The sequence below is a fragment of the Salvia splendens genome, chromosome 12 (genome assembly GCF_004379255.2).
Source record: "Salvia splendens isolate huo1 chromosome 12, SspV2, whole genome shotgun sequence".
NCBI classification, from domain to species: Eukaryota; Viridiplantae; Streptophyta; class Magnoliopsida; order Lamiales; family Lamiaceae; genus Salvia; species Salvia splendens.
Genome location: NC_056043.1, coordinates 7,916,381 through 7,929,806, shown reverse-complemented (window position 1 = coordinate 7,929,806; position 13,426 = coordinate 7,916,381). Strand labels below are relative to the sequence as shown.

At 41.6% G+C, this 13,426-nt stretch overlaps 1 protein-coding gene across 1 annotated transcript; it reads left to right on the top strand.

Annotated features, from left to right (window-relative positions):
- The first annotated feature begins 9,853 nt into the window (after positions 1-9,853).
- LOC121757475 lies at positions 9,854-13,218 on the top strand. The gene is made up of 3 exons (XM_042153015.1): positions 9,854-12,310; positions 12,376-12,429; positions 12,526-13,218. Exons 1-3 carry the CDS (start codon positions 9,854-9,856, stop codon positions 13,216-13,218), a joined length of 3,204 nt encoding a protein of 1,067 aa, XP_042008949.1.
- The last annotated feature ends 208 nt before the right edge of the window (positions 13,219-13,426 follow it).

The window sequence follows — 13,426 nt, the reverse complement described above, 5'->3', positions numbered from 1 at the left end:
ATATTACGCGTTAGATCTTATGCATCAACGGATCAGATTGATTCTACAAATCTAGTTCCGCGTTGCATTATAGAGGGTGTTTCTATGCATTACAGGGGTAATATAGACATTCGGCAGAAATTGAACCTCCATACTTTGGTAAGTGCGAATTTCAAGGGATTTGAAACAATCCGTCTCTTCATCTTTCTCATTCATTACTCACACATCCGAAACCACTCCCTCCACTCTCTCCACTACCGAAAACCCTAGATCTCACTCCCCGTCGCCGTGTTTGAAGAATTAGCAGCATTCTACCAAGAGTTCGACGACAACTAGCCACCGGCGCTAACATCTGCTCCAAAACACCGACACCTTTCGACTAGGTATGTTTGAAAAGGGATTTCAGTATTTTTTTTTTCGCAATTTTGCAGAGCCGAAAAGTTAAAATTGAAACTTTGAATATGTCTAGGCTCATAAATTTCAGAAATAACTTGTTGTTAGTTTATGGTTTTCTCTGAATCTGTCGTGTAGATATTGGGTTCGGTTAAATAGACATGAATTCTGGTGTCTTATGTTTTTTTGTTTTCTGGCAGATCCAAAATGCCTAAGAGAGGTCGACCGCTCTCACAAGCATCAGAGGTTGTAGGTAAAATTTGCGTCGAACCTTATGCAATTCAATATCTTATTTGTTGATTGTGTGAAATATTATTAGCAACTCTGTTGATCCCGCATTATCCATGTTGTGTGGTGTGGTGACTAAACACAGGAAAGAGTTCATATGTGCATATTTTAGTATAGACTATGCATTACGGAACATAATGTATGCATTATGTTTACTAAATTTTGCATTACTTAGGGTATTGGGAGTGTTGTAATATATGCTTAGTCAGGATGATTTTTTGTATTATGTTGTGGGGAATGCATTGTGGAACTGTAATCTTGTATTTTTTTGTTGTATTGGCTGCATTATATGCGTTGTATTATTTATATAGTTTAATACATTTTGTGAAGTATAGACTATGCATTATGGAACATAATTTATACATTATGTTTACTAAAATATGCATTAGATAAGGTATTGGATGTGTTGTAATATATGCTCAGTCAGGATGAGCTTTTTTTATTATGTTGTATGGGCAATGCATTGGGGAATTGTAATAGTGCATTTTTTTGTAGTATTGTCTGTATTATATGAGTGGTATCATGTATATAGTTTAATACATTTTGTGTGTAACACATGTGCATTTTCATGTTAAGAAAATGCATTATCAGTAATATTTAATGCATTATGAGGTTGTGTTATGCATTAATCCATATGATATATGCATTAATATATGTAAACATCTGTAAGCATTATGTAGTCTACTTTATTGAAAATGTTATGATAGATTACTTTGTTTGTTCAATTTCAGAGAAACGGCTAAGATCAGAAATCGACAATGCAGTTGATGATGTTATTCCAGTTGCATTGGCTAAGAAGTTGAGGGATAGGTTGGCAGAGGGTGTCCCTAGTACGTCCGCATGTGAAGGTGAACAAAAACAGATTATGGGATGAAAGAGTGATCGTCTGTAATATATGCTCAGTCGGGATGAGTTTTTTGTATTATGTTGTGGGGGCAATGCATTGTGGAACTGTAATCTTGCATTTTTTTGTAGTATTGTCTGCATTATATGCGTTGTATTATTTATATAGTTTAATACATTTTGTGTGTAACACATGTGCATTTTCATGTTGAGACAATGCATTAGCAGTTCATATGTGCATAGTGTAGTATAGACTATGCATTATGGAACATAATTTATGCATTATGTTTACTAAAATATGTAAATTTCAAAAATACGTGATTTATATATAAGTCAACCGCGCGCTATTTTACATCGTTGTTATTAATGTGTAAGTACTATACCCTAGCCCCTAGGCCTATTAAACCCTTGGGGTAAACAAGACACGTGTGGCAAACATCGAAACACGGCACATGAAAACACTAAATTCATGAGGCATACTCGCGGTCCATCATTAATTCCTCCAACGTATTATGCATTATACAAACAATAAATTTCATTATGCACTTTCAGTTGGTGCATTATATGTAACCGTGCACCTTTTTCATAACTTTATTCGGTAAAAAATTTTAATTACAAAAATACGTGATTTATATATGTAAGTACTATACACTAGCCCCTATGCTTATTAAACCCTTGGGGTAAACAAGTAACGTGTTCCAAACATCTAAACACGACACATCAAAAACACTAAATTCATGAGGCATACTCGCGGTCCATCATTAATTCCTCCAACGTATTATGCATTATACAGAAAATAAATTTCATTATGCACTTTCAGTTGGTGCATTATATGTAACCGTGCACCTTTTTCATAACTTTATTCGGTAAAACATTTTAATTACAAAAATACATGATTTATATATGTAAGTACTATACCCTAACCCCTATGCTTATTAAACCCTTGGGGTAAACAAATAACGTGTTCCAAACATCTAAACACGGGACATCAAAAACACTAAATTCATGAGGCATACTCGCGGTCCATCATTAATTCCTCCAACGTATTATGCATTATACAGACAATAAATTTCATTATGCACTTTCAGTTGGTGCATTATATGTAACCGTGCACCCTTTTCATAACTTTATTCGGTAAAAAATTTTAATTACAAAAATACGTGATTTATATATGTAAGTACTATACCCTAGCCCCTATGCTTATTAAACCCTTGGGGTAAACAAGTAACGTGTTCCAAACATCTAAACACGGCACATCAACAACACTAAATTCATGAGGCATACTCGCGGTCCATCATTAATTCCTCCAACGTATTATGCATTATATAGACAATAAATTTCATTATGCACTTTCAGTTGGTGCATTATATGTAACCGTGCACCTTTTTCATAACTTTATTCGGTAAAAAATTTTAATTACAAAAATACGTGATTTATATATGTAAGTACTATACCCTAGCTCCTATGCTTATTAAACCCTTGGGGTAAACAAGTAACGTGTTCCAAACATCTAAACACGGCACATCAAAAACACTAAATTCATGAGGCATACTCGCGGTCCATCATTAATTCCTCCAACGTATTATGCATTATACAGACAATAAATTTCATTATGCACTTTCAGTTGGTGCATTATATGTAACCGTGCAACCTTTTTCTTAACTTTATTCGGTAAAAAAATTTAATTACAAAAATACGTGATTTATATATGTAAGTACTATACCCTAGCCCCTATGCTTATTAAACCCTTGGGGTAAACAAGTAACGTGTTCCAAGCATCTAAACAAGGAACATCAAAAACCTAAATGAATGAGGCATACTCGAGGTCCTTCATTACGTCCTCCAACGTTTTATGCATTATACAGACAGTAGATATCATTATGCATACTCATTTGGTGCATTATATGTATCCGTTTTTTTAGACGTCGCTACTAAACCCAAGCCCATCAACTAATTAAACCCTTAGGATAAACAATAACCGTGTGCCAAATAACGAAACACGACGCATCTTATTCGTATGCATTGCGGTTCACATATTGAGCATTATATAGTCAATAATATCCATTACTAGTTAACATGTGGTGCATTATTCGTATCTTTTAAACTACAACCATATCCAGGCCGATATCTACACCCTTAATAATTCTCACATACACGCGATCCTCCATCACGGGACATGTTTAAACACAACCGATACATAAACAACGAGCGATTAATCAGAATAATCGGACTTGCTCACCAACAACCGACTATTCGGACTGATCTTTATTGTTATTAACACAATCGATACAAAACAAACGAACGCGGCGCTTAATTACATTCTTCCATTTTTGAGAGAACAACGATCTCTACACTGCCGGCAACAAACGATAGTACCAATGAGGAAATGTGAACGGAGATTCGATAATTGGAAAGAGTGGCTGATCGAAAAAATCAATTAAAGAGTGAAGAATGGAGTAATTCACGTCTGCAGCGAAAAAATCAATTGGAAGAAGGAGAAAAACCGTGAAGATCTTGAGAGGAAAAATCAATTGAAGAGTGAAGAATGGAGTAATTCAAGTCTGCAGCAAAAAATCAATTGGAAGAAGGAGAATAAACGTAAAGATCTTGAGATGAGTAAATTAAGGAAGTTGTCATAACCAACAAATAATTTGATTACCATTTTAGCCCTTTTCAGTTTTTTTACTGATTAATTTAAATGATTAAACCCACTAATTTAGGCCATAGGATATAGTAAATCAACGGCTAAGATGAAGAAGGAAATATGAGGAAATATGGAAAAAGGAAATAAATACATACATACATACATACATATATATATATATATATATATATATATATATATATATATATATATATATGGTCCTGTTAGGTTGAGATTTTTTAGCTTAATTGAGAATTGAGATGCATTTTCAGCCACTCATCCACAACATTTTCGAAATGTCAACTGCAAGTAGATTATGTCAACTTGGGGGTATTATCGTCAATAGCCTGTACATCAAATGTAAATAGTCTGCACATCAAATGTCAACAACTTATAGTTGACATTAATTGTATATAGGGCTTGTGATCAATTGAGATTTTTTAGCATAATTGAGAATTGATATGCATTATCAGCCACTCTTTTTTTATTAAACGAGTGGTCCAGAATTTACCACATGGAAAATATTTTTAGATTAATTAATTATGAAAGGGAAGAATGGTAATTTCATGGTACATTTTATTCAATAAATACTTTTTTTAATTTTAATTTATTATTATTTTTTTAATTTTGTTTTTTTTTTTATTTTTTTAATTAAAAAAATTCTTTTATTTTTTTTGTCCAACTACATATACAATTTATGTCAACTACACACATATAATATCAACTACATATACAATTCATGTAAACCACACACATATAATGTCAACTTCAAGATCTTCATGATCCCTTGGTCATACTTCTCTTCCTTCTTCACGGGCTCAACTACCCCACATTTGCTCTCATTAAATCCCACAGGGGGTTGCAAGAAGTTGTTGTTAGAATATGAAAGGTTAGGATGAGGACGGTTCCCATTATAATTGTTCAAATTACCGCCCCCTGACCAGGGCTATAATTGTTGTTGCTATAAGGCCTATTGGGACCGCCTCCTTGTTGCACATAGTTGACATCCTCGGAAGGAACGGGAGGAGCGTTGGGTTTGGTGACCGCTATGACGGAGGTCGGTGGAACCAGATCCTCTCTCCTTGATGTGTTCATTTGATCAACCCGCACTCTAAGCTCGGCCAATTCCTTAGCTAAAGAGCTATCCTCGGTTTCATTGATGGTTGCCGCTCTTCGTGATCTATGTCTTTCCTTTGACCACCCTCTGTTGTTGGTGGCAAACTCATCAATCACCGCCATGGCTTCTGGTTCACTCATCCGCAGAAATCCTCCGTTGGCCCCTGAATCCAACATAGCACAGATTTGTTCAGTGAAACCATTGTAAAGTATGCTTAATGGTCCACGGTGAAACCGTGGTTGGGGCACTTGCGAAGGAGGCCTTTGAAATGAGCGACGGCCTCATAGAGAGGCTCGTCGGGGCCTTGAATGAACTGGAAGATCTCACTCTTCAACTTCAGAATGGTGCCCGACAGATAATACTTATCGAGGAATGCTGCCACTATATCCTTCCATGTGGAGACTTGCTCTGTAGGTAGACACTCAAACCACTCTTTAGCAGAATCAATTAATGAGAAGGGAAAGACCCTAATGGCGTCGTCGTCGACACCATTCAATTTCAGAGTGTTTACAATCTCCACGAACTTCGAGAGGTGGCAGTTGCATTTTTAAAAACAAGTCCAACAAGTTTAATTTAGGCATGAATTGAGCACATATTTATTGATTCAATTTTTAGAAACAAGTTGAATTATTTTTCATTTGAGTTGAAATGCTTTCATTGGCCATAAGTTTGCAGATTATTGAGTCTCTTTGAGCATAAATTTGATTTGATTTTCAACAACTTAATTTGAGCATAAATTTGATTTGATTTAGGATGTCCACATCGTCGTGTAATATGACCCATGGGAGTTGGCCAAGGCCCGAAGTCGTGGTTTGTAATCACGAAATTAAAGCTGAAGTTGTAACATCGAGGACGGATGCCAATCCTGGATGACGTTTCTATCGGTGCCATATTTGGAAGGAAGATGACTGCAAGTTCTTCCGCTGGATTGATCCATCTTTGTCACCCAATCAAGAGAACGATTTACAAAAAATGAAGATGGAGCTGGACAACATGCAAAAAGCATTGCAAGCGAGAGTTGCTATGCAGGATACGATAAAGGAGAAAGTCTGTTCGAAAGAAGTTGAACTTGAATCACTCCAAATTGTAGCTGAAAATTTGCGTCCACAAAACCAGAACTTGAAGTATGTCATTTTGTGTTTATGTGTCTTGGTCTGGCTTCTAATCTAGATTATAAGAGACCAAATTATACAATAGTGTAATGTATTTCAACTCCAATGTAACGTAGTATGCAACTATGGATTTTGTTTTGTTGAAATTTGATGGATTATTGAAATTTGAGAGAATTTCAGTTTGGAATTCTAAGTGATCAAGGAAACTAATTCTATGAGCTCTATAGAATGTGTGTTGCCATTTAGATTAGTTCCTTTTATGTTCCCCAATTAGTAATCTAAGCACTGATAATATATAGTGGTGATGTATAGTTGTATGACATCGTATAAAGAGCTCATTCAGATTGTGAATTTATCTTGTAGGTATAGAGAGCTCATCAACTAAAACCTGAAGAAAATAAATTTCACCAGGTTATCTCAAGTCAATTGAAAACTTATGAAAACGAAGTTACCAAACACTAAGGTCAAGCACAGTCTGGGCGTTTATCTCAGGAAACCCGAGCATTTTACTGAAGCAGCCCAGACATTTTTACCCACAGTCCGGGCGAACTCACTGGACTCGAGCGTTTTACTGAAGTAGCCCGGGCATTTTCAACCACAGTCCGAGCGTTTTGCTTATGCTGCATTTTTCGCCCAATTGTTGCATTTTTCACCTAATTGCTGCAATCAAGAACACATCCTAAATATTACTACATGTCAAATGTCAACAAAACATCCCAAATATCACCAAAAGTCAAGAACACATCCTTAATATTACTATATGTCAAATGTCAACAAAACATCCCAAATATCACCAAATTTATCAAACATAACAACACCAAGCAGTTAACAGAATAGAAATAAACAAAGAACATCTTCATGTTGGACTCTGTTGAGTTGATCCAACTCCAGCCGTGTCTGCTCTAATCGGTCGTGCTCAAACCCTGGGTCCAACCCTCCTTCTTCTTCCACTCCCTCTTCCCCTACCTCTCCCTCGAACCGTGGTGGTGCCACTATGTGATGTCGATTCTTATGGCGTCTTGTGAGGCCTTCCCATTTTTGCATGACAAAAATTGAATTAGTTTACAATGTATTAGACCAAGACACAAATTAATGTATTAAAGTCAAACTAAAACCGACCTTTGGTTTCTCTGGCAAATGAACAGTCTCATTTTTGCAACCCCTAGAGTTGTGGCCTTCTTGGAAAAAGTTTTTGCAAGTCATCACACATATCTTCCTTTGCTTGTTTGTTCTGGCCAGATCCTTCTCAAATGGGTCCCTCCTCCTAACTTTCTAAGGTCTACCAGACATCTTTCTCACATGTGGTGGTGTGACTGGAAACCTTCAACAACAGGCCATAGTTTCTCCCCATTCAAAGCTGGTAGGCCATACCCGTATGCCACCTTATACTTGCTCACTGAAAAGTATTGGTGGACATATTCATCCACATCCCACTTCAGGAAGTTAATAGCAGCAATACATGCAAACAAGGGATGCATGTTAAATCCCACTTCCTATAACCACACTGCCTTGTTGAAGGAGTCACTACAAATCTGTCATCCAAGTGAATAACTTCGAAATTTCTCCCTATTGCAGGTATAGTTGTACAATTTCTGCTCTCATATAGCTTTGAATTTAATTTCTTTTTGATTTTTGGACACACGGATGAACTACTCCTGACAGATTCAACTTCTACATACTTTCTGTACAACCTCTTTATAAGCGTTGTTCTCATCTCCTCAAACATGTCTATTATATGTTTATCTCTAGCCTCCAAAATATATGAATTGAAACACTCACAGACATTATTGAGGTTATAGCATCAGAGCATTGTGTTGGCTTGAGGAAGGCCTTGCAGAATATGCTCGGGTTCTTATCCATTAAATCCGCAAAAGCTTGCCCATCTTCCTTCTCTAACTCCCGGCATACCAATTCATACTCCTGCATATAGGTGCTTCTAACCAACTTCCATAAAAGTTGCTTCAGTTTAGGACCTTTCTGAATTTTTTTTCCAATTGGAATAGATGTGTCTTGCACAATTTCTATGCTCAGCCAATGGGATAAGCTCCGTTACTGCATTCTCAAGCCCCTACAATCATAAGTATGTGTGTAAGTTGTAAGCTAAGTGTTCAAAGAATGAAAAAGTAAAATGTCAATTTAGATTATACCTTTTGCTGATCACTTATGATAGTAATCCTAACTCCTTCACCCAAGTTCAGCTCTTCCACTAGAATGTTAATGAACCAAGTCCAGCAAACCTCGTTCTCAACTTCAACTATTGCCCAAGCAATAGGATACATTTGATTGTTCCCTTCAGTTCCCACTACCGATAACAATATGCCACCCAGGTATGTCTTCAGGAAAGCCCCATCCAATCCAATCCAATCCAATCCAATCCAATCATACTCCTACATCCCTCCTTAAAACCCTTTCTCAAACCACTAAATCCAATGTACACTGCCTTGAATACAACACCTACATCGACATGTAGTTCAAACCTACCTTCTTTTTCAACTCTACTCAATTTAAGTACATACCTCCTCAGCTTGGCATAATGATCTTCCACAGATCCCATCAACAAATCAATCAATAGCTTTTCTCCTTGAATAGAAAAGCTTCCACCTAGAGACCTCAACAACATACCTCTGCATTAAATCCTTACCTAAATCTTTACAAGTCAGATTTGGTTTAAACTTCAAGACTTCTAGGTATTTCCTAGAAATCCAGTTTGATGTAGCAATCTTATTCCTCATAGCCCTTGGACAAATGTGAACCCCTTCCTGATTTTTTATTAAAAATGCACAATTCTTCCTCACTCGACTCCCAAAAATCCTCCATTCATAAGGACTCTAACAACCGACTTCAACTTCCTTCTTACTTGCTCTTTTAAAATGAATCTACGATCCATTCTGCACTGACGGCCGATCACCCCGAGGAGTCGGCTCACGACGAGGCAATAGAAGAATTGGACGTGGACACGAGAGATAGAGGAGCCAGGGAGACGGAGAGAACCATCGCCAGAGATCGCGCGCGTAGGCAGCGCCGACCTCCGGCCCGTCTGGCCGACGTGGCACATGCATGAGGAGGACGAGACTTATTTTCTTTAGCTTAGTATTTCTTTTATTAGTTTTCTTTATTTTATTATCATTAGTACTTTTGGGCTTATTTAATTTAATTGCGTCGAGTGAATTATAAACTCCTTTCCGGGTTTTCTTAGTTGATTCTTTCCCGGATCGTAGGTCGAATCAACCCTAGGGTCCTAGTATAAATAGGTGTGTATTTTATTTCTCTTCTTATGAAATAAGATATTTTTACGCTAATTTTCCTTTCTTCTTCACAAAGAAGCCTAATTCCTAACGTCGTTGATCGACGGGCAAAGATTCCCGCGACTTCACGAAGGAATTGAATTGAGTTAAGGAATTCATCCTTAACAACTGGTGCCTTCATTGACGATCTCATTCATCCATGTCGAATCGAGTGGGAAATCGCACGGAAACGATGAGAGCAACGTCGGCTTGCGTCAACGTGGGTGTGGAGTCGCGGCCACTACCAAGTGGGGCCGTTGATCCACCATCGCTCGCCTTGGAGCACATCCTGGCGTCGCTCGCGCATCAACCGCAGCGACCGGAGGCGGACCCGCCTTACCCGGAGTGGCAGCGAGGGAGAGATGACGGGGGGCGGTACCGCTCCGTGGCCATGGCAGCGACGGGAGTCGCGACTCACCCTAATCTAGGGTTTGGCGGCGGCTTGCACTTACGAGGGGCGCCAACGGCGAACCCTACGGGAGCGTCTCCATGGGACATGTCCGGTGGAGTGAGGGTGCGTGGCAACCGACCAACGGCTTGGGATAATCCGTTGCACCGATCGGAGCCCCGTTTTAACCAACATCCGACGGCTTGGGATGGTGCATGGGGGCGTACGGATGGCGTGGGAGCCTCGGATTCGAATCGCTGGGATCAAGGGCGTGGGGATCAGCCCCGATACGAGAAGATGAAAGCTCCCCGATTTGACGGCTCTGACGCGGCGAATTGGATATCGAGAGTGCAATATTATTTTGAGCATATGGGTACGCCGGAAGAATGGAGGCTGCATTATGTGGTGATGATGTTTGAAGGGCAGGCATTGGAGTGGATTTTTAATTACTGCGAGAATAATCCGGATGCGAACTGGTGGGATTTTCTGGCGGATGTGCGCAGGCGATTTGATCCGCAATGTTTTCAGAACTTCATCGGGTTAATTGCGAAGTTGTGCCAGACAGGATCTTTGGGGGAGTATAACGCGTCTTTTGAGATGATGCTAAACCGTGTCAGGGGCGTCCCGGAGTATATTTTATTGCCAATTTACATTGAGGGTTTGTCTCAGCCGGTTAAGAACCAGGTGCGTCACCAGTACCCGGCATCTGTGGCCGTGGCTATGGCGCTAGCGGTGGATTTCGATAGTTGTTTGGAGAAGCCCCAGATACCCCCAGGATTTCAGTGCCGTGGGGGACCGCGCTTTGAGCAGAAACAGCCTGTTCAGCCACTGCATATTAATAGGCCCCCGCAGCAGAAATTCCCCGAGTTTGCGGAGCTGCCCGTGATTCGATTGACTGCTGCGGAGAAGGTGGAGCGTTCACGCTTGGGGCTGTGTTGGTTTTGTCCAGAGAAGTGGGTTCCGGGGCATAACTGCCGCGGGAAGTTCTTGGTCTACATGGGCGTGGACGACGACTCTGAGGATGAGGTGCAGGAGGATGAGAAGACTACTCCGGGAAATCAAATGGTGACCGCGGATCTTTCTCACATCTTTGCGATGGAGGGGAGACAAAAAGAGGACGACATAGAATTGGCGGGTAGAATTGGATCCGCGGAGGTACGGATCTTGGTCGACACAGGTAGTTCGCATGACTTCCTCCATCCCAGCGTGGCGGAGAAGCTGGCGCAGCCCCTTCAACGGGTCCGGCCGTTTAGAGTTTATGTGGGGAACGGCCAGTCATTACTCTGTTCTTGGACGACCAAACAGACGAGGATAGTGGTTCAGAACCACGTCTTTATGGTGGATTTACACATCCTGCCGATCCACGGACCGGACGTGATCTTGGGAAGGATGTGGCTTAAGTCCCTCCGCCGGGTGACGAATGACTTTGAGACGGGCACGTTGGAGTTTGTGCGCAACGGGGAACACATTATTCTGAAGTTGGTGCCGCCACCGACCAGTGTGGTATCCGTGCGTCAGTTTGCGTTGTTGTTCACTCTTAACGGCGAGTCAGAGCTCTATGAGCTCGTCCAGTTACCGCAACGGGAGGCGTTACAGGAGCAGCCGGCGATTTCTTTTCCAACCGAATTGCCGGAGGAGATCGTGGCAGTACTGAGAGCGCATAATGGGGTGTTTGGCATGCCGACAGGAATTCCTCCCCGCCGGCCGTTTGATCACAGGATCCATCTGCTTCCGGACTCGAAACCAGTTAACGTGCTGCCTTACAGATACCCCTACTTCCAGAAGACGAAAATAGAGAGACAAGTGAAGGAGATGTTGGACTTAGGCATAATTCGCCCCAGCCAGAGCCCTTTCTCGTCGCCGGTATTACTGATCCGGAAGAAGGACGGCTCGTTCCGCTTTTGTATTGATTACCGGGCATTAAACGCGGCAACGGTTCCCGACCAATTTCCAATCCCGACGACTGATGAATTATTTGATGAGTTGGGGTCGGCAAGGTTCTTTTCCAAGTTGGATCTGCGTTCCGGTTATCACCAGATCAGGATGTGTGACGAGGACATATATAAGACCGCTTTTCGCACGCATGATGGGCACTTTGAGTTCCTGGTTATGCCATTCGGGCTAACAAACGCGCCGTCTACCTTCCAGTCGGCCATGAATACTTTGTTTAGGCCGCTCTTGCGCAAGTTCGTGATCGTGTTCTTCGACGACATCCTCATCTACAGTCCCACGCTGCCGGCACATGTTCGCCATCTGAATGAAGTACTTACTATTCTCGCGAGGAGTAATTTCTATGTTAAACTGAATAAGTGCACCTTTGCGTGTAGAACGGTAGAGTATCTGGGCCATGTGATTTCGGAGGGGCACTTAAAGGCGGACCGGTCTAAAATCGAGGCGATGCGTGGCCGGTGCCTACCTCGGTGCGCCAACTTCACGGATTTTTGGGTCTGACGGGCTACTACAGGCGGTTTGTGCAGCATTATGCTTCAATTGCGGGTCCTCTGACGGAGTTATTAAAGAAGGACTCGTTTGGATGGTCGGCGGAAGCGGAGATGAGCTTCACAGCATTGAAGGACGCTATGTCAACGGCTCCGGTCCTTCGATTACCCGATTTCACCCGGACTTTCTACTTGGAGACTGATGCGTCCGATTTTGGGGTCGGGGCGGTGCTACTTCAGGATGGCCATCCCCTGGCGGTTGATCGGTTGACGAAGTACGCGCCCTTCGCGCCATTACCAAGGAACTACAATGCCCTGAAGGTGGCCGCTGTGTTCATCGAGACGGTGGTAAAACATCATGGGTTCCCGAAGACATTGGTGTCGGACAGAGACCCGGTTTTCTTGAATAACATTTGGGAAGGAATGTTGCGTTTGAGTGGGACGAAGCTTAATTTCTCGACCGCCTATCACCCGCAGTCGGATGGGCAGACGGAGGTGCGAAATAGGGGGTTGGAGCAGTATTTGAGGGCATTCGTCGCGGATAGACCGTCCAAATGGTCGAATTTTCTGCCGTGGGCGGAACTTGCATTGAATTGCTTCCATCATGAAGGGTTGGGGACATCACCATTCAAAGCGCTGTACGGGCGCGACCCCCCCACACTCATCACGGCACAACCGCCGGCGTCAACGCCTCCGGACGTAGCAGAAATGATTACTCAACGGGGGAGTTGATAGTGGCGCTTCGAAGAAATCTGGAGCGCGCACAGCAGAGAATGCGCGAGGCGGCGAACAAGCACAGTAGGGACGTTGAGTTTGAGGTCGGGGATATGGTGTTGTTGAAGTTACAATTATACCGACAACATTCCGTCGCGAAACCTTTATCGTCGAAGCTCGCGAGGCGATTTTATGGGCCCTTTGAGGTGTTGGAGCGAATTGGCCA

Coding starts and splice junctions, on each gene's coding strand:
- LOC121757475 (XM_042153015.1), top strand. CDS start 9,854: ATGAGAGCAACGTCGGCTTGCGTCAACGTGGGTGTGGAGTCGCGGCCA. Junction 12,311..12,375: donor ATGTTCGCCATCTGAATGAA/GTACTTACTATT, acceptor CTTTGCGTGTAG/AACGGTAGAGTATCTGGGCC. Junction 12,430..12,525: donor GGGCACTTAAAGGCGGACCG/GTCTAAAATCGA, acceptor CGGTTTGTGCAG/CATTATGCTTCAATTGCGGG.